Below are 20,921 nucleotides of genomic sequence, written 5' to 3'. Positions count from 1 at the left end.
AAGTGTGTTGTAAATATGTTTACCTTTATTTCACTGAGATGCTCTTGCATTTCCAGGCTTTGAACTAAGACATTTCAGGGTGGAAAGATGCTGCCGTGCTGTCAAGGAGGCGCTTTGTGCTGTTCCTGTGAACGCCAGCAGGCTCGTGGCGGAATTCGGCACTTGTGAAGAATCAAATTTGCACTTGCTTCTGAGAGCCTGACAGAATTATTCTTCAAAGACCCTTTCGGTATCAAAGCTGAGAGAAGGTGCCTGTCCTGCGATTCCAGCGCTGCTCTGCTGCAGGTTTCTCGAAAGCTGTTTAGGGGAGGAGAAACAACGCTGGGAACAGGGAAAGGGCTTGAACAGTAAGAGCAGAGCTGAGAGAAGCAGAGGGGTGGGGACTAAAAGGGCCTATATGTAGGGAGTAAAAAGGATCCCTTGTTGTCAGCAAGAGCTTTCCAAGGACGTGCCATCAGTAAAGCGCCCGTTGGGCCACCTGTGTTGCTGTCCTTGCCAATCTGTTGCCTTTTCTGGCTACTTCATTGCCGAGTGCCAACCCTTACTCTCAGCTTCTTGGTCCGGCATTACAAAGGCACGTTGTGGCTCGGGTGTGCTGCTGAGTGCCTGGGGCCAGCACAGGGCAGTAATGGCACCCCTGGGCCTTCGGGGCTCATTAGTAAATTAGGGAAGTTAGGGAGGGTTGCAAACACAAGCAGTCAAAGCTAGGTTGAGTCACTCTCCTGGTCGGTGCGTGCTCTTAGGTGTGTGATGCAGCCTTTAATAAAGCAGCTCTGAACTGTTCTTCTGCAGCATTGCGTCTTCGTTAAGTGTTGTTTCATGCTTAGTTCCTACAAAGTAAGGCCACAGCTGATCTAAGCAGCCCATGAAAATTAGTGGAAACTGGCTGGTCTTCCTCTGCTTGTAAATTGTAATACCCTCCTGTTCTCCAGGGATCCCCTAAAATGAGATTTTGGTGATGTTTGGAGGTGCAATGACTAAAAGAGATGGATGTCCCAGAAAAAAAACATGAGTAAAATAACTCTGCATTCAGCCTTACGTATAGGTGAGGCCAGAAACTGCCTGAAGAGAAGGGGAGGTTGAAGTGCTGCTGCTTAACCGAGCATCATCTGTGCTGGGCAGTGAAGGAGGCAAGGTTTGGCGAAAGAGACAGCATGAATCATGTGTTTAGGGGATGTGTCAAGAATGTGCATGAGGCAAACGAAGCTTGAGGAGCTCACCTAGTGTTAGCAAAGTGGTTTTCTACAGACTGTTTTTCGTTCCTTTTCCAAAGGTAGTAGTCGTGTAGCTTTTTAGCAGCAATACGTAGACATGTAGTAAAGTTGGTGAGATGTGCACGCTGATGAATTAAAGATATTCACAGGAAGGTCCGCTCGTGTCCTCTCCCACTTCTGATGGAGACCAACAGCAATGGGTTACATGAAAGCCCTCTGGTGTTTGCAGGGCTTTAAACTTTCTTCTTGGCACGTGCTGGGTTTTTTGGACTGCATCCCGAGGGCAGGATTGGGACGGGAGCCTTGTTCTGGTAGCCAGCCCCTTTCACTGGAGGGCTGAGCACAGCGATTTCAGGATGCTGCTGGGATGCGGGCTGTGGCACGGCCTTTAATTTGCCTCCTCCCTTTGTGATGCTGAGCTGTGGTGCAAAACGAGACCAGATTGCTCGCAGGCTGCCTGTTGAGGTTTCCTTTGGTGTGGGAATGGATCCGGCAGCTTTTCCCGGTCCGTCCCTTTCACAGCGGGCAGCAGGATGGGGCTGACCTCGTGCCCCACAGAGTAAATGGCAGCAAGGTGCTCTGCTGGCATGGGATGAAGGGCCTGGCTGGTCAGTTCCTCCTCTTTCGGTAATGTAATCCATGAATTTTCTTTCCTCTTCCTGTCTTAAGCGTTGTGCCTGGATAATGCCGAAGAGGAGGGACCGCCTCACAAGCTGAGCTGCCCGAAGCACCGCTAGAGCCAGCTCCTGCGTGGCTCTTACATCTTAGCCTGTCACAGGGACAAGTAGCAGAGGCGTTTTTTACCTTGTATTTCATTTTTATTTTCGTCTCCCATCCTGATCTTAGGAAATTGGCAAAAACTTTATCAGGGAAGGAGAAGTAACAGCTTACTGACCTGCGGTAAAGCCCCTCCTGGAGTCCAAGTGAAAAACAGTGGTAGGTCTGGTTCTGCCTTCAGCTTTTAAACAACAGTACTGAGGACTTGACCATAGGAACGTATTTTTGATTCATAAATAGAAACTCTTCCAGAATTTGCAGCAGGTTAAATACTGTGGTCAGCCATAGGGACCACACAGGGGTCTCGTGGTGTAGGCTGTTGTGGTAACTTTAATATTTTGCCTGTGAAAGGTCAGGAAATAAATTTCCTAAAGATGGAAAACTGTGCTCAGCATTGAGCAGAGGGGATCATGACATCAGTGGCATATGTGCCAGGTCATGAAATCCCCTACATGTGGCAGCTAGGGGAGTAATCTCCACAACGTTAGCCCGCTTGCCTGCCTCTGCCTTATCTCCCTCCTGATGAAGTGATGAGCAGCTGCTGGTGGTATTCATTAACTTGGTGTTTGAAACCAAAGTCCTTGATTGGGACTGACTTCCCTTTTATCTCTTTCATTTAGATTGAAAAGATTGTTCTGTTTGCGGTTCTAATCTCAACATCCGAGCAGTGACTATAAGGAAGGATTAGCTTCGGTCTCATCAGTTTTTTTCCAGGAATTGACTAACAAGTTCTGGTAGAGGGTTGGTGGATTTTGGTATGTTGTTTTTGCTGTCTTCTTCTTCCTCCTCATAAGATGACACTGGATATACACTTATTTTACAGACAATTGGTAATAACTAGCTTTCAGATTTAGCACTCTGCTCCAGAACAACATTTATGACATGACCAGGTTTGTACCAAGTCTCACGGAGATGGACAGCTCTCCAAGACACAAATACGATGTTGTCATCTTTCCTGGGACCTGTGCTGTTGGCCAGGTTTGCCTGCTAAGAGTGGGAAGTGGTTTCATGTGGTCAATGTCAGACCCTAGTGGGTAATTTTCAGGGAAGGTGGTATACTAAAGGCAAACTTCACGCGAGCTATTCTCAATTTCCTTTGTTTGGTCAGCATTTATCCATATATTGAACTAGCTAGAGCCCTTTCAGTCTTACAGAACTCTTTACTTTCTGGTACAGCTGCTTCAGCAATGCAAGGAAATACTGCTTTTACTTTCAAGTCCACTCTGTGCTCCCCAGAAGAAGCTACTGGAGAGCAAAAGTTGAGTTTGTCTAACCTGCAGAGGGGGTGAGAGTGGTGTTTGAGGCTCTGCTGCTCCACACAGCCAGAGAGTGCAGGCTTACCAGGGGTGGAGTGGCTGTACCTTGCTGATAATGGCTTAGGTGTTACTAAACTTTGAGAGCTTTTATGCCAGAGCGTTTTCTTGAATGGTTCTGGAAATTATTGACTGGTGAAGGCTGCTTGAGAGCAGATTGAGTATGCAAGAGTGCCAGTATTGTGTTTAAGCCCTTTGGTGTGTTGTCTGTGCATTATCCACTTTCAGAGGAGCATTGGATGCGTTACTTATCTGGCCCTGTAAGTTGCTGAATTCAATCTATTTTTAAAGATTTTTCCCTTCCTGTTGGAACCAGAGGCTAAATCCACAGAGGTGTCAAGTTTATCTCGCCAGCTGAAGCAGAGCGGGACAGTTGTGGTGTTCATGGCAGCACGGATGAGGAGATCGAGAAGCAAGCCATCCGGATTGTAACCAGCGTCATTTTTGAGATCTTTCCCCAGTTCTCTTTCTAAACTGGGCAGACTGAAGTGTCCGTGGCAGTCCGTAGGATCACCTTCAGGTCCTGTTTTAAACAGCTTTATCCCGCTATAGTCATCCGCTTAGGGCCAGAGCGACGCAGTAGGCTGGAGGATGTCAGTCACGGTCCGAGCCTATTTATAGGGTATTTCAGCAGCCCCTCCTGTAGCTCTGGTTTCCTTATTTAAAACCAGCTTTCACATTACGACTTTTCCTCTCCTTTTCCAGTGGCAGAGGAAGGGAGTAGTTGCTTTTCACCTGGCACACAACTCCTCTGTCCAGGCTGTGGCTCTCGTCCCTCAGGGTTTGGAGCTGAGGAGGGGAGCTCTGTGCCTGAGGTGCTCACGTCTGTTTGACCACTTCAGCTTCCTTGGCTTCAGACATGGGATGAGAGGAAATTGCTTTGTGATAACAATTGCCATGTTCATTTTTAAATTATTGGTGAGCTTTTAGCACTTCTTCTGTTTTTTTCCCCTCTTTTTCCCTTTTTTTCCCTTTCCCCTTCCTGACAACCCAGATATAGTCTTGACGTTACCTTTTCCTGTTCATGTGGCACAGCATTTCTTTTTCAAAGCCAAAGGAGGGTTTAATAACATTCAGCTGATCACAGAACAGCTTTGCTCTAAAGGCTCATTAGCTAGGGCTTGTCTCCTGGTTGTTTCTTTTGGTGACACGCTTGTCACAGTGACAGAAAAATCATAAATATATATACGTGTGCGTGTGTTTATCATCTGTTTGTAGCTCTGCTGGTGGGAGTGCTGGTAAAGATCTTGAACTAAAGCTTTGCATGCACCAGCGAGTGCTCATTTTCTAGTTTCTTTTTTATAAACGTGGTTCTCAGCTGAGCAGGCTGTCCATGCCTGGACCTTGGGCATCAAAGGTTTGGTGTGTGTCAGTGTCAGCCACAGCTATTGGAAAAGGAGGGGTTCAGAGGTGCTGTGAGTCCCCAGTAGTTTGGTGAAAACTACTGCACCCCGTCCTGCTGCTCGTAAACCAGCTTTTTCTTATAAAATGCACTCATAGGATAAAACTAGGAATGGTGTTATTTGCTCAGTTATTCAAAAGCTCCTCCAGGCCTGGCTAAGAATGATGATATTGGATTGAAATTCGTGGGAGTAAAATTGTAGGAATTGGGTTCTCAAGTTGCTGTTTTTTCCCTCCTTTCTTCTGTCGCCCCAGGTCCTGTTATTTAAATTCATTCTGCAAGCACAAAGCACAGAAACTCACCAAGATGTCTGCCTAATTCTGAAATTCGGCATCTTAAGTAGCTGGGCTTTTAAGCAGAACACCAAAGGTGGTGAAAATCTTGTGATAACTCACCAGAAAGCTGGCAAAGTTCAGTCTCACGTCTCTCCCCAGCTCTTCAACCACGGTGTGCTGATACTGTGGGCACTGGTGATGCCAGCCAGAGGGCTCCTGGCAGCAGGCACATGCCATGGGAGAACTGGCATCGAGTACTTGTTGCTCACAGGACTCAGCAGTGGAAAAGAACTTCCTCTAGATGCCCGAGCAGGGCTGCCTCAAGCCTTTCCTTCCCACCTTGGTGTAGCAAGCTCACGGTTAAAGTTGCCCAGATAAAGCTTTAGGGTACCCGAGAACCTGAGGGGCAAGCCCTGCTAACCTTTTACCAGCGAACAGGGGGCTGTAATCTGAAGGTCTGAGTGTCGAAAGGAGTATAAAGCTAACGAGCAGTGATGCACTAATGTATTTAAAAAAAAAAAAAAAAAAAAAAAGTTTGGTTAATTGGCTTCAGATAGCAGTAGTGAGATTGTTCATTCTTTCCCAATAAAATTTTAACAGACCTTTAATAACACTTTTGCAGCTCAGCAGTCACTTGTGCATCAGCAGCCTTCCCTCTGGTGTTTTACAGCATCACAGAAGGGATTAAGTTAAGCTTGGGGAAAAAAAAAAAAGGATACTTGCTCTGACACAGAAATACCTGCACCTGGCATTATGCAGGACCAGCTGTTAAAATTTCAGCATCAATCAGGCATCAACCCAAACTGATGCTCAAAGCTAAACAAGTTCTCAGTCTGTTTTGCTGTGTTTTTAAATGATCCTTCTAGCTGTAGGTACCCCAGCATATTAATTCTTCAGGATTTCCATGTTGTAGCAGCATTTAATCTATGTTATGAACTGTTTGTTTGGTGTTTTCTCAAAAGTCTCTTTTGGCTGTAAGTCTAAAGATGGCCATGCCATGTGCTGTCTGCTGCAGTTGTCATATTTTCTTTAAATAAAACATTCCCTCATCTGGGTAAAAGCAGAATAAAGCTCAGCTTGTTACAGAAGCTTTGTCCTTGCAGACTTGATTTTTTGCAAGACTTGGAGCATCCTGCTGTGTACTTAAAGACCAGAGCTTAGGGCCTTGTAAGGAACAACTTCACTTCACTGGAAAAACTCTTGCTAGTGGTTTGGGTTTCCTTGCTTATCGTTCTTAATGATGTCCTTTACAGTTTTGTGTGGAGTCATATGTTTAAGAAAGCTGCTTTTTTGGAACTGGTGACTTGTTGGCTCTGTCTGCACGTGCTGGGTCCCGTGGTAGTCGAGTCAGCACTTCTATAATGGGTTTAAGACAACTGTTCCTTTTCTTTCTTTCTGTAGGCTCATAGCTGGCAGCCCGGAATCAAAAACCCGTACCGTGGAGTGGTCGTATGGCCCGTTCCTGAAAATGTTGAAATTACTGTGACGCTTTTTAAGGTATGTTTTTGAAGCATCATCTATCCTATTTCATAAGCAACTTAAAAAAAAAAAAAAAAAAAAAAAATCGTACTGAAAATATCATCTTAAACTCACAAACATTAGGCCTTTGTGAACATAAGTCATTAACTGCACAACCTTAGGTCCACAGCTTAAATCCAGGAGAGAAGGATGGTCTGTGCCCTGCCAAAGCTTGCTTTTGCAGTTTAGTTAACGTATTAAATTATCCCATTGAGCTGCTTACAGCTAGTCGTTGGCACTGACTTCAGTCCGTGTGTGAGTATGCACGTAGTACGTGTGCAAGTGCTTGGCAAAGGGTTTCGTCTGGTTGGTTTTTTTGAAATACTATAAGCCAAAAGTCATCAAAGCACAACCGTTTCTAGACTTCCTTGTTCAGCTGCAGTGCAGTGACCCTATTTCTTGCACTCTTGACTGGGGAACAGGATCCCGCTTCAAATTTCAGTCTTTGGTATGTCACACAAACATCACGCTCCTTACCTTAGCTCAGTCTTAAGAGTGGATTCGGAGTATTTGAGCAGTAGAGGGAATTTCAGGTTTTGCAGAGCATTTTTTTAAGGGGCTGCATTTGGTTTATTTAAAAAAAAAAAAAAGTTTATGGCTGCAAAGCAATGAGAGAAATTGGTTGTTATGCTAGAATTTAATTCCCAAATACTGTTGGAGAGAGTCCTTTCTGCATAAAGAAAAAATGCAGCCTTGGATGTGTGACAGCAGAGGAGGTTGCCCAGGAGGCTGAGGACTTTTCTTCTGGGGTTTTCATTCTGCTAGCTCTTTCTCATTCTTTTCTCTGGTGTCTCCAGCTACATTTTGGCTGTCCTTATTTATAATCACACCCTTTACAGTTTAGGGCAACAGTAACAATTTTTTCTAATTAGCAGTATTTATGTGTCTGGTTTGGGGACTACTTAGAGGTAGCTTCTCGTTAGTCACTAAATTCACAAATGTGAATTTATTACTTGGTTCATTAAGCTTAAAAGGGCGGGGGGGGTCCTCTCCTATATGTTTTTTTTTGTCCTTGCAGGGCCAATGAAAGGAAATTTCCTGGGCTGCTGGTGACGCTATCATAAATTTGTCTCTCTTTGTAGCAGACGCATAGTCTTCAGCTGAGGTTCAAAAGTTCACTAGCAAAAATTGTTTGCCTTTGCATGCTTCAAGGGCCTCTGCTTGGATTAAGACATTTAAGACCATTATGTGACTACGCTGCGGGTCTGTATGAGCCGCGTATGGTTATGTAATGCCTTAGGCATTGCTTAATATTTTTAACGTGTAAAGTGAAGCAGAAATGTACACAATTTCTGAACGTTTGTGTAGTAATGTGTTTTGTGAGGAGTTAGAGCTGAAGTTCCATTTGAGTGCGGTTGGGTGATGCGGTGGCTGTGTGATACAGGCGTCTCCCACCCTTCTGCAGCCCCATGCTGCCTTTTTATTCCTAGCTGTGGTGCTTCAGGGCTGCACGTTGTAGTGTGAGGGCTGGAGCAGGCAGCAAGGGGAGAGAAGGAGCCAGCATCAGGTGTTACTGCAGCCTGAACTGCGCTGTGCCTCTCCAGACAGAGCTGGTCGCTGGGCCTCCTCTCTTGCTCTCCCCAGAAATGAATCCGTCTCTGTCCTGCCCATCACAACGCTTGGTCTGGGAGGAGAGGAAGGAGTGTGAGAAGCCCCAGAGGCTTTGCGTGCTGGGAATGGTACACGCTGAAGGGAACAAGCATGAATTTTGCTCCATCTCAATACTTTAGGACTATGGCACTTCTATAATCAGACAGCTCTTACATAAATCTGCTCTAACCACTCCTCAGGCTCCTCCAGCAGGAGTGCCCGGGAGTGCCCAAACCCCCCTTTTCCCTCTCTGAGGACACACACAGGTGTGTTACAGAGCAGAGCCTCTCGAGCAGGCTGGGGAATGCACCAGAAGCACTTATCTCTGTGAGCATAGCCTGCCTGGATGAACGGCCACGAGCGAGGAATTACTGCAGGCAGCGTGGTGTCAGCACAGCTTACGCTGCGGCCGCTTGGCTCAGCGCTACGGCAGCACTTCAGCTCCAGTGTGGGCTCTGTCAAAGAGCTGCTCTTTTTGCAACTGGTACGTTCTGGGCAAAGAGAGTCAAAAGGAAAGAGTTATTTTCTGCAGAGTCGATGGATTGGCCGGCCAGTGCTAGGGGAGTGCGAGGGGAAGCACGTAATAGCAGGCTGCAGCAGCTGTTTTGGGAGCCGACTTCTAAGCCAGGTATTTATATCATTTCCTCCTCTGGAAGGAGGGAGGCTAAAAGGAGCAGTAAAGCTCAGGAAAAGAGGTGGCTCGCTCTGCAGTTCTGTAAAAGCCCCTTCAGGAGCCACTTCCCTGCGAAGAAGAGTGAGTGCTGAACATTTATCGCTTAGCAATAACTGCACTTAGCATGGCCTTGGTGTTTAACAAGCAGTAGCTGTCCCCTTTCACTGCAGCCTGAGAAGCCGAGGCAAGCTGCTGGCTCCACGTCCAGGCTGGCAGAGGCTCTGATGGGAGCAGGTTGCCCCGGCAGAGCTTTGTAGCAATCACAGATAACAAATTAGTGCTGTGGTGCTGTGTGAAATGGGAGCGCGGGGACGGGAAAGAGCAGGCTCCAAAATAGACAGCTACGTGTTTGGGGAAATGATTCACACAGTAGTGGCTGTGCATTTGTAAGTGGCTGTTGAAACGTGTTGCTGGTGGGATTAGGAGATAAGTCGAGGTTTCAAGTGCTGATGAGAACGTTAAGAATATCCTCTCCAGTAGTCACCTGTGGACACTTGAGAGCTGGCTAGTGAAGTGCTTGTGATGGGTCAGCAGACAAGATGCTTGGCGTTATCTGCACATCCCTATTTTGGGTGTTAGCTTGTTGCCAACCGTGTATCTGTAATTCAAGCCGAGCAAGTATTGAAGAGACGACAACCTTCATTTTGGTAACTTTCACTTTAAATAAATAAACTTTTTCCTTTCTCTTAAGTCTGGGCTGCTGGTAAAACCTTAGAATGCTCTGGAGTCATGCAGGGAAAAAGCATCAAATGGATCTACTGATTCAGCCTCCCCTAGCTAGCTGTAGCTCCCCTCCAGCCAGCTCAAGTGCTAATTGCATAAAAAATTCCATTTGTTCTGAAAATGGCCCAGCTTTCTGTGCTGTGCTGTACGTTGCTGTTTGGTTATGCCTTGGATTTCCTAACCAAAATGGGAAGAAAGAGGCAGCATTAAACAACAAACCTATTGTGCGTTTTAAGTCCATGGTTTGTAGTGCTTTCACAGAAAGATCCCCAAATGCCAGAAAAGCTCGCTGAATTCACATTTTTCATGGTTGCCATGGTAGCACTCCAGAAGTTCATTTTCAGAGTCCCTACATAAGCAAGGTTTAACCGTCACATGTGAAACCATATATATTTGCTTGTGTTCTTATGTACAAACACACACCTGTGCTACCTCAGAGAGATTTTAAATGAGATTTTTTTTTTTTCCTGTGCCAGGTGAGACCACTGCTTTTAGCAAAGCCGAGTGAATGTCAATTGCACCACGAGGATTTCAATTGCAAGGTCATTATTTTCTAGCTTAAAAGCCAAGTGAGCTTCCCCAGCTAGTGTGTTTGTTCGTTGAGAGTGAGCGTGGACTTTGCTTCAGTGGGTTACAGAGAGCACTGGTTCTGTCAGTAATACACGTGGCTTGTCACCTGTGCACTATTGCAACAGCAGGGAAGATCACCAGCTCTTCCTTTCAAAGCAGGGAAGAAAGACACTTTAAAAGGCAGAGTAACATGAGAATAAAATAGACATCGAAAGGAGACTTGTAGTGGTCAAAAGTATTCCCACCCCACATCTCTCTCTGAGTAAATCACATGAGAGGTTAGTAGGTGAGGTTAGCAGTGCCAGGTAATCCAGGGATGCCAACCCCATCCCACAGCGATGGAGCTGTTGTCAGCTTCTGGGCTGTTCCTGGAACGCCACCTTTCAGTTGAAGGGGGTGGTGTGTGTCCTGTGGCTTGCAGTCCTTGAGGAGTTTGCTGTACAGATCACTTCCTCCATTTTTGGGGGTCATGGGACAGCTGGAAGAGGGAAAAGTAGGTTCAGTGAGGCAGAAGGGCAAATGTATTGGGGGGAATTCTCTAACTCTGGCTTTCAGGCTGAATATATACATACATATATGTAGAGAGGGACTGAAGTTTATAACTTTAGATGTTAAAAAATAAGGGCAGCTGACTAGTATGCATGTCCTCAGTTATTCTCAGAAGCAAGCTGTAATGCATGTGATATATTTTGTTTGTGAAACACCCCAGTATTTTCTACTCCGAGATGAACAGGCAGCCCACCAGCTTTCTACAGATCTGGATGTCCTGTAGTAACACCCAGGGCCAAGTCATTTCTCAGCTGACACGTGGTACTCAGTTCCTTTGTCATAATCAAAATCTACCTGAAAAAGCTGCTTCTTCTCCTTGGTGGCCTTTTTTCCATCAAGTTGTTAGACTTATCATACATCACACTCAAATTCACATAATTTACCTTGCTATAAACTAATGCCTTTATTTCACTAGCACTACCTTCCAACATAGCCAGTCTGTCTCAGGAGAAAAAAGCCTTCAGTAACACCGTTCCCAGGAAGTGAAGAGTGAAGCCAGGTTCAGAAGATGCTTGTTTCAGCTCAGGAGAGAGCAGTGGTTTCACCCAACTCCTGGGAGGTTAATCCATAAGAGAAGAAGCAGCCACGTAGACAAGATACAATGTCGTGTATCAGGTATAAAAGTCACAAGCTCAGGGATGTGAGAAGCACAAAATTCCATTTGCTTACTAAATTTAATACCAGGGTTAGTGTGGGCACTAATTGTAAAGCTGGAGTTAAAAGAAAAAGTCAACTTTATTGTCTTTCTAGTCTAGAGGCTGTACAGGCAAGTGTGAGCTTGGAGTAGCAATGCACAGGGACAGGTCTGCTTGGTGCTCGCTGCCTTCTGGAAGCTCAGCTGAACAGGAGCTGACCAGAGCTGTGTGTGACGTTTCTAGGCTAATCGGGCCTCTGCAAACAACATTGGGAGTGACAAGAATTGGGTCAAATTTTGAGGCTTCTGCAGTTTTAAACGGCCAAGTGCAACTGCTGAAGACAGATGTTGGAGTACCCAGAGCATCTGCTGGAGGTCACTGGCAGAGGGAGATCAAACCCCGTCATCGCTTGATCTGATTCAGCATGACAGGCCTTAAGTCCTTTTATTCCCCCAGAAGAAAGACCGAAGATTAAGGCTGGTATGAAGTGATATAATTGAAAGACAAGCTTCAAAAGCCAGGAAAGCTTAGGGAGGAGGCATGGGGAAGGAAGGAGGAATGCAGCAGATGCTAACAGGCTGAAGATTTTCACCACCTGCTCTGGCTGCTGCTCAGGAGGAGCAGCAGTCCCTTGTTTGCCAATACCTTTCTTTCATTCCCGTTACAAGAGAAGCAGCAATAACCATGAAGATAACTTTTAAACTTTTACTGGAGATGGGTAAACTTCCCTCAGTCTTCTGAAACCACCTTCTACGTCACAGAAGGCATCTCCTTCTCAGCCAGGCCCCTTGACGAGCGGGCTGGTGATGACCTGATAACAACCAGGAAAAATGGGATGCAGAAATGCCTCATTGCTTGTCTTTTGCCCTAGCTCAGGAGGACTGGCTGTTTGCTGGTAGTTGGTGCATGGCCAGGCAGAAGGGAGGTGCAGGAGGAGGCTGATGGGTGGGATTGCAGAGGAAGGTTTTTGGGATGGAGTTTGTTGAGGGTCAACAGATCTCTAGGAAAGCAGTTGAGAGTTCCCAGGTAAGCAGGATATGGCTAGGCTTCAGCATGTAGACCCAAATGCTCCACTGACCTTGAGAAGGGAGTGGGGAACATGGTTATCTGTGGATATCTAATGGGTATCTCACTGTAGGAGAGCTGTAAGGTGATGTTCTCTCCTTTGCACAGTTCCCTACTCTTGGCTTCCCACCCAAGCATCACTTTTGAGCACTAAGATCCTCTGCTTGCCAGAGGAAAGAAAAAAAGAAGGGCTGAGGGGGAAGAAGGCTCCAAACTTAGTTTAAGATGTCAAAAAGGAGCATCATACTGAGAGGTTAATGTGTGTGGAAAGAAAAACAAGAAAAGGAGCCCCATTTCCTGATACTCAGAATGATGATTTAAAAAAATAATAATAATGAGAAGAAATGACCAGTCTTTTAATCCACTTACCCAAATACAGTTTTCAATTCAAGGTAAAAGTGCAATAAATCTTAGATGGAGCGTAGCTGTGCTTCTGCGAGAGGTTGCTAGAGAACTGTTGGGCTCTTACCCCTCGTGTTCCTTCTGTGTTAGTAAGGTAGTGATGGTTTTGAGGCAGTTTCAGACGGAGAAGAATATTACACTGTTTGTTTCTTGAGCTTTTTAGGTAATTTTCATCAGCATTTGCTTTCAGGAGGGAGCAGGGGAGTGAGGTCTGCCTGTAACTCCAGTCATCAGGTGTTTCTAGCTGCATGTTTTCAGTGACGGGCTGTAGCTGCTTGCAGGTGAGGTGAGGTTTTGTGTGCTGTGTTACCTGGGAGGACTTTCACATGGTGAAAATGTGAAAGGCCGTAATAGTTGTTACTGCTAGGGTGATTCTTTGCACAGCAATGTTGTTTTTCATAAGAGGTAGTCAGCTGTACAGCCTGCAAATGATAGTTTGCTGAATTCATCACTTGAGTTTTGTGTGGGAACTGAATACAGAATTAGGGGTTAGCCATGCAATGATGTGGGAAATACGTGCTGCTATACTTTTTACTGGTATTTACCCTCTGCAAATCCAAAATAAGCCAAAGAACTAGGCGGATTCATAGAGGCATCATTATTTATAGAGACCACACATGGAAGCGTTAGCCCAAAGGGTGGAATGATGGTTGCAATAGAAACTATTGTGGGGTTAATTATAGAAGTATCTGCTAATGCTGACCACATAATCGGGTTGCAAATTAGCTAGAAATAGGACAATGTGTGCTGCATCCTGGATTTCTCATAAAAGCATTTTAGCAAGAAGAGTGAAGCTGCTTACCTGTCTATTGCAACTAAATGCCAAGGCTGATCTGTATGAGCTCATTTGGGGCTTTATGTTGCTGAGTCATTTGAAGAGTAACAAGAAATGGGGCTCTTTAATAATAAAGAACATATTTATATTTAAATCTGAAATACCTTACGTGTGCCCAAAGTGTCCAAGTTTTAGCATGCTTCATGCCATCTGAATTCTTGGTTGCTCATCAGAGAAATGCTTGAAGTTTTTCTTTTTTTCTTTTTTGTTCTGTGTAATTGGTAGGGAATCTGGGGGTAATAGACTGGATTTAACTTTTCTGAGGTGTTCGCTTCTCTGTAAAGTTCATGCTAGCCTGTTAAACAGTGAGAAGTCTCTGATCGACAGTACGATTTTGCTCTATCAGATTATCAAAAGTGTACAGCAGAGCACCTGATTCTGTGGCCTTCAGAGGTGGGAATCAGCATCAGTGCCATCAACAGAAGGGCTTAATTTTTCTTTCTAGATTATTGTCTTGCATGGACAAAATAATGAGCGTTTTGTTTATTATGTAGGATAAAATACCAGGCCCTGAGTTCGCAAGGAGTTTTATGGAAACCTGCAAGCTTGGTTTGGGAGTTCTGAAGAAAATTGAGCAAGATGAACTCTTTAAGAGTTTAGTCACATCTTAAGGAGTAGCATATTAAACCTGAAGTGATTAATGATCCTATTAAATCTCATTATGTCGTTTTATGCTGTATCAGAGGAAGCAATTAAACAAAAAGGTAGTTGCCCCGGGTTAACTTGTGAAAATGGTAAGTATTTAATAGCTGGATTAGAGCAAATGATATCGCTGGAATTGATGCGAGATACAGCAAAGCAGCAGGTAGCGTGCTCGTTATTTACATAATGCAGAACTGCACAAAGCTGATTAACGTGATGGATGCATGATTACATAATCTGATATTTACAAGTATGTTAATTGGGACATGGAGATACCTAGGGATCTTTCTGTCTGCATCTAGCTGCCCTTCTGTCTGTAAGGCTAATGGCACAATATGTTTTTACACTCATCTGTAGTATTCAAAGTCCTCTGATTTTTAAAAATCTATAGAGATTGATTCATACAGCAAAAGAAATCATGTGTCAGATTTTGACATTGATTTCTATATGGAAACTGCCTGCCATTGCTGAAGTAGCATGTTTAAAAATGCATTTTGCACGTGGCACCTGTGGACGTGGCTGTTAAATACACGGCTAATGCTGGTGCCCAAGGCATTGAGGAGGAGGCCTGTTTAAGAGCACTCTTTTCCAACTCTTTTGAGTGCTGGAGAGAGAAGATGTTCTTTTCTGGGGTTGTTTATGCTGTAAACTTCCTGTTTTCTACATTTTTTGTGTGTTTAAGAGCTAGTTAAAGAGAATTATTTCTCGTACGGGGTTACAGTCCCTGTTAACAACTGCATGTCAGATTTGAAGGCAAAACTGAGTGTGGCTGGCTAGTTAAAGCAAAGCCCCAAATAAGGCTGTAATGATTGAACGTGAGACCTGGGCACCACTGCAGATACACAAAGCAGAAGCAAAATCTCTCAATCCACTGTGTTACCTTAATGCAGCAAGACAGAATTAGTGTGGTGTCATCAATGGACTTCAGACAGAAACAAGGAAACTCTGGGGGTACTGAGGGATCTCACCGAGTGTGATGAAGGAGTTATGGGGGAGTGACATTTATGTGCAATTATCTAAAGCATGCAGGTGGCAGAGGCGAGCGAGTAGTTGAGGGGTTTCCTGTAACCAGACATAATGGGATAAAATTGAGGTATAGCAAAATGACTCTTCCTGTCAGGAAGAAAGGCTAAAGCTACGTTCCTTGCAAGAGAACATTACTTGGTTATAGCTGCTCAGAAGCACGACTGGATGATAAATTAATGACATTAAAATATATACCTATTTCTTAAGGTAAGATCCTTGATAAAGGCCTGAAGGGGATGACTTACAGTTTCGGACATGATCTTAATTTCAGACAACACAATGTAGACTACACCACTGCACTGAGAGCTTGTGAAATTGGAAATAAATGCCAAATCTGTGAAACTCATCATTTGTCTTCCTGTTGGTGAAAACAGTTGCTGTTCCTTGAGTGTAATGTAATAGAAACATTGTGAAGGAAGGACAGGTGTCTAAGTAATCTGCAGTGAAACGCAGTGCTCAGCTGAAGCTACTGCTCTGGATCTCTGATCACTCTTGGGGCACGAGGTGGTGGGGACGATGGTTTGGATGCGTGCTGTAGGTGGGTGCTTTCCCACGCCAGGGAGGAGCAGCACCTTCCTCCACAGTTGTCTGTGAGATGTAGATGTGTTGGACTTACTGGAAGGTGGAATGTAAGAATTCAAGTGAGATTTGTCTATTCTTTGCCTGGGATGAAAGCAAAGAGAATTATGGGCATATATCAGAAGAAACCTCGTGTGTGTTATCCGTAGGAGGCTTTATTAAATCTTTGGCAGTTTTACACCAACTTGTTTGTCATCTCCTTGACATCCGTTGAAGCCTACCTCCTAGCTGAAATATTTCCCTCCATCGTCTTCAGCGGGTAAAAATATTTCTATGAGCGTATAAAAAATCTTGGCTGAATTTCTCTCTGTGGCACCCTGGATTATTTTTAGACTGAAGTTCTCTGCTTTGTTTTTCTAGGATCCCCACGCTGAAGAGTTTGAAGACAAGGAATGGACGTTTGTCATAGAGAACGTAAGCTGGAACGTTACGTTGGTTTTTATACCTGTGAGACTGTGATTAATAATGAAAAGGCGTCCAAATGCTGGAAGGGGCTTGAGTAAAATTTGGGCTGCTGAGGCATGGTAAAAGCTTGTTCCGCAGTAATGAAGGCTTATTAAAATACTCATTCTTATGTCCTGGTTAAGCACAGGTGAGTGGGTAGGGTACTGCACTGCTGAAATTCTCTCCCTGTAAGCATCAGTCGTCTGTGCGTTATTTTGCTGTGAGCAGTGGAGCAAACAAGCTAGAGCTGGGTTATGACTCATGGGTTTATGGGTTATGACACATTATTTTTCTATGAGCTGGGGAGCGAACAAGTCTGAGCTGGGCTGTGACATCTGCACATCTCGCTCTGCAGCGCACCAAGTGGCAGGGCTTAATGCTACGTGGAGCTCCTTTATTTCATTTCTGTCCTCCAAGCTGGGCTGCAGCTTCCACTCTGGGGCTGCCCAGGCTGAAAACTGGGGAAACTGCTTTAGCTGGAGTTCCCTCTTCTCTTTTTGAAAGACATTTTAAAGGACTGTGTGACATTAAGACAGCGTGTTTATCTCTCATGAATGTAGTTTCGTTTTGGTCTGTTTCTCAGTAACTCAATTTAGTTTTTATTTATGTAGCTTTAAAAAAAAAACGCTTGTGTACTGAGTTGCAGTAATGTCACAGCACTGAGGTATGCAAAAGCAATGGAGTTTGCCAGTTACAGTTATTTTGCCTAAAAAAAACAGCTGCTTTTTCTTCCTTTTGATATCAGAAGTGATTTGGGCCTTGAAAGCTAAGGTTTATTCTGATTGCCAGCGACCGATCATTTAAAAGGGCTGACAGCCAAGTGCAATTTATACTTTGCTTTTAAATGTCATGTTTCTATTTTCGTTTATGGGACTTAAGAACACAAAACACAGTTTAGTTACTGCTTCCTGGAGTTTCCTTTTCTATCTCACTTAGTTTATTTTAATCAGGGAAGTCTCCATCACCGATTGTCACTGTACAAGCTGCTCTGGATAAAACAATGTCAGTATATGTCTCAGTCAACCCCTCTGGGTATAGCTGGATTTCCTGTGACGTTGCAGAGTATTTTATTTTTTTTTTCCAGAAGTTTATAATGCACATGTAGACTTCAGGTTCCTTAAAAGCACATGGCTTTTTCACATGTTGTTGGATGATGTCTGGGGATGGCAGCGAGACATCTGATGCGTGTCATTCTCACTTTGTGCCTCAAATCTTCACTGAGCTGCAGTAACGCTCGCACGGTGGGAGGTTTTGCAAGGATTGCTGTGCCCCAAAACACCCAGCCTCTGACAAAGCAGATGGAAATGGCTCCAGCAGGTATCAGTTACGAAACAATCTTTTGTTATGTGCAGGCTTATTCTTTACAACCGCAGTTATGCCATTAGTTCATCCCGTGAGAACTGCCAAATATTTGCTGCTGGATGCTTATTGTTGGATTAGAGCAGTTAATCTAAACAGCACTCAGAAATACTAAACTTATTAAATAGCTTTACTGCTGAAATTGAGACCTTAAGCAACAATACAACTGGTTGCTTTTGGTCCCCCTGGCCCCCCCTACAGAAAGCTGTAAATACTGCCAACAAAATCTGCTCTCCAAACATACTTGGAATGATGGCGAAACTTTTTTCCAAGAGTAACAGCTCCACTTAGTGGTGGATGAAAATAGGTTCATCTGTTGCAGCAAGTGACATCTGATTCAATGGCTGGCTGACGTTTCAGAGCACAAAACACCTGCTGGTTCAACACTTGGGAACTGAGGGACCGGAGGTTAATCTCCCCACTACCTAAACTGCTGATTTACTAATTTCAGCCTCAATGTAACATTTTTCTGGTTTTAAAGGAAAATATTTGTCACTGAATTGGAAAAGGACAGGTTACATTTGGGCAGGGTATGCTTACAGCCCTTTGGGAGCCTTTCCTTTTGTCCAAACATGTTCTCTGCCCCCAGAGTCTGCAGGGCTTCCCTGCCTTTTTAGTTAGCACCACTGAGAACGCAGGATGATGCTGAAGCCTAAACATTGAGGGATGTTCTTCCATTGTGAAGCAATTTGAACTCTGCTAAAATATTTATTTTGAGGTTTTTATTGTTGTTATTAAAAGTTAGTGTCGAAAGTCATTTTGTATTGCTTCTTCAGCATGCCTAAACAAGGGTCAGCTAACAGATACGTGGCTGAAGTTTGAGGTCTCTGTTTGCAGACACTGTCAAATTCAGAACAGGATCACTCTCACTTTTAGGTGAAGTTTTAACAGAAGTGAGATATGGTGGTTTGTGCAAGAAAATCGTGCTGTAAATGAAAATGAAGCAGGGTACTTGTGGTTTTTAATTTTTGTTGTTTTAGTCTTGCAAATACATTTATGATCTGATATTTTTTACAACTTTTTAACACATTGGTTGCTCTGTATTTGTGTTTTAGTAAGTGAACCTTTGTCATCTACTGCACGTCTAATCCATAAATACTTTGTTCATAGCATGGTTTGTTAATATCTAAATGTCAATATTCTTCTTCCCTAGGTCTCTTCCATGTTTTTCTCTCCTTCACAGCTGCATTCTTTGTATATTCACCGTGAGCTTTCTTGTCTTAGATTGCATCTTTGTTTAGCCAAACTCTATTTGGTTATCTGACTTTTCTTCCTGAGATAGTTAAGTTACCTTGGGTTCATTACTCTTCTGAATAATCATATCGGATCTTCATATTGGTTGTTGCAAGATGGAGAGCGAGAAATTCATAGCTGAGTAAGACTCCTTCATCCTGTGACGAGGTAATAGGCTTTCAAACTTGTACAGATTGGCATGAGTTCATTCAGTGAGCAGGGGCTACTTGCCTTTCATTTAAAAATCCAGTAAGTGATTTTCTCTGTCATTACTCCGAAGGGTAATTTGAGCATATGCTGTTTCCACTCTGACTTTAAGTTGGTCCTAATATGTTGAAGTTTTATTTGACTCTCTGTATGAGAACTTTGTCTAAAATAAAGGTAGCTAATGTCATGGAAAAATTGTATTGCCCAAAGCTTCTCTTTGCAAGGAGTGTATAGGAAGAGGATATAAGCACATGCACTGAGGATGGACTCACGTTTACCTGCTTGCTGGCAGCCTTGGAGATTGATTCCTTCTACACTCTTGAATGGAATTGAAAAGCTCGTAGGAAGTTTTCAGTGGGTGAAGATTTGGTCTATGAAACAACTTTTCCAGTTTTCTGTTTTGCAGATGAATGGAGAAAAATGTCTCACCGTTTTTGTTTTTGAAGCTTTTTTCCTAGACTTGCCTAGGCTTGGGCTGGAGGCAGCTTTTACCTGATCTGTCTTGCAGCATCATTCCAGACAAACACTTCTCTAAGCTGTTTCTTAAAAGCTTTTTAAGATGGGATCTCTGCAGCATCTCCAGGCAGCACATTTCAGTGCTTCATTGCCCTCACCACTGGGGATCTGTTGATGCGGTTTTGGGCTGCTATTTCTTGCCTTACCCATTACAGATACGGAGAACAGATTCCGCTTTCTGTGCGTCTGGAAACCCCCTTTCATTATTCTTGCCTCTAACGAATCACCCACAATGATGTGATAGTGGTTACACACGGGATTTTGTTTCCCTTCATTGCATTAGCAGATCATTAGCATTGTATTTTTAAGGACCACTTGTGTAGGTGAGTGTTCAGCATCCTTCTCTGCTTGTGCTGCCCACGGCTTCTAGGGACCAGCGCCCAGCTCCGCCTGCAAACTATCATGTGTGGGACAAAGCACTGCCCCAAATTTCCAAGCTGTTTGTGTACTGAGGTCTTGGGAACTGAACGCACTTGCACACCAATCCTTTCTAGAGCTTTCCCCACTCTTTCCAACATCCTGTTTTAGGCTACTGTTTGCTGGTAGTGCCTTTTTGAATATCTAGGTAGTGATGGTGAAGAAAAACCCCTGCCTTACTGCGAACTTTTCCTGATTTTAGATGCCAGCCTTTCAAGTTTGACAGTGCCTTGTAAGATCTCAGGTGTGTATTATTCTGTGAGACACACTCACGCTTCTGGTTATTTTTTTTCCCTTGACCAATAATGGTATTTTAAGTGGTTTCTCCAGGAAAATGTCCAACTGCTGCAGTGAGAAAACAGGTGTTTGGAGTTCATTTAAGTAGCCTACAGCAAACAGTTATCAAGAATAATAAACTTAAGCTGGAAGGTAGATGAATTTTCTTTTTGTCCACTGCTCTTCTTTAGCTTTAGGAGCCCCAATGCACCATGGCTTCTGAACCATCTTCAGCTCAAATGTGAGCAATGCCTCAAAATGAAAGAAACGTTAAAAAAAAAGTTACAGAAAATTTGACATAATCTAGTTTAATTTTATTAGAACAAGTCCTCTGTTCTGTTTTTCTTTCTCCAGAAATTCTGTACCGTGATTGCTGATGATTAATTTTAATTTTGAATGCCCTAAAGCACGTTATGTCATTCACAGGTTTGGAGAGATTGCTTTCTGTCCTAAAATGCCCATCCATTGGTTTTAGATATGACAACACAAATAAAGGTGATAAATAATGTGGAAGTAATAGGAAAGAGGGCATGTGGATGGAATGTAGAAATGTTCCTGGGATTAAAGGTGACTGATTTTAAAAGCAACACAACAAAATGGGGTATTAGGAAGATGGGAGCACCCATCAGATACAGCTTTAAATGCGTTATTTTCTAAATGAGGCTTTTCAAGAAATACCAG

General features: G+C 43.9%; 1 protein-coding gene across 10 annotated transcripts in view; it reads left to right on the top strand.

Moving 5' to 3' along the window:
* The window catches only part of EHBP1 (EH domain binding protein 1), a 207,964-nt gene that overhangs the window by 30,303 nt on the left and 156,740 nt on the right, over nucleotides 1–20,921 (top strand). For all 10 annotated transcript variants that reach the window (XM_082757350.1, XM_082757349.1, XM_082757356.1 and 7 more), the window contains exons 4-5: nucleotides 6,383–6,478; nucleotides 16,149–16,202. In XM_082757350.1, the coding sequence (XP_082613476.1) occupies nucleotides 6,383–6,478; nucleotides 16,149–16,202 (150 nt within the window). The remainder of the gene's footprint in view (nucleotides 1–6,382; nucleotides 6,479–16,148; nucleotides 16,203–20,921) is intronic.

Source organism: Aythya marila, assembly GCF_965140915.1.
Source record: "Aythya marila genome assembly, chromosome: 3".
NCBI classification, from domain to species: domain Eukaryota; kingdom Metazoa; phylum Chordata; class Aves; order Anseriformes; family Anatidae; genus Aythya; species Aythya marila.
Note: the sequence above shows the minus strand (reverse complement) of the source record. Positions and strands in the feature narration are given on the sequence as shown.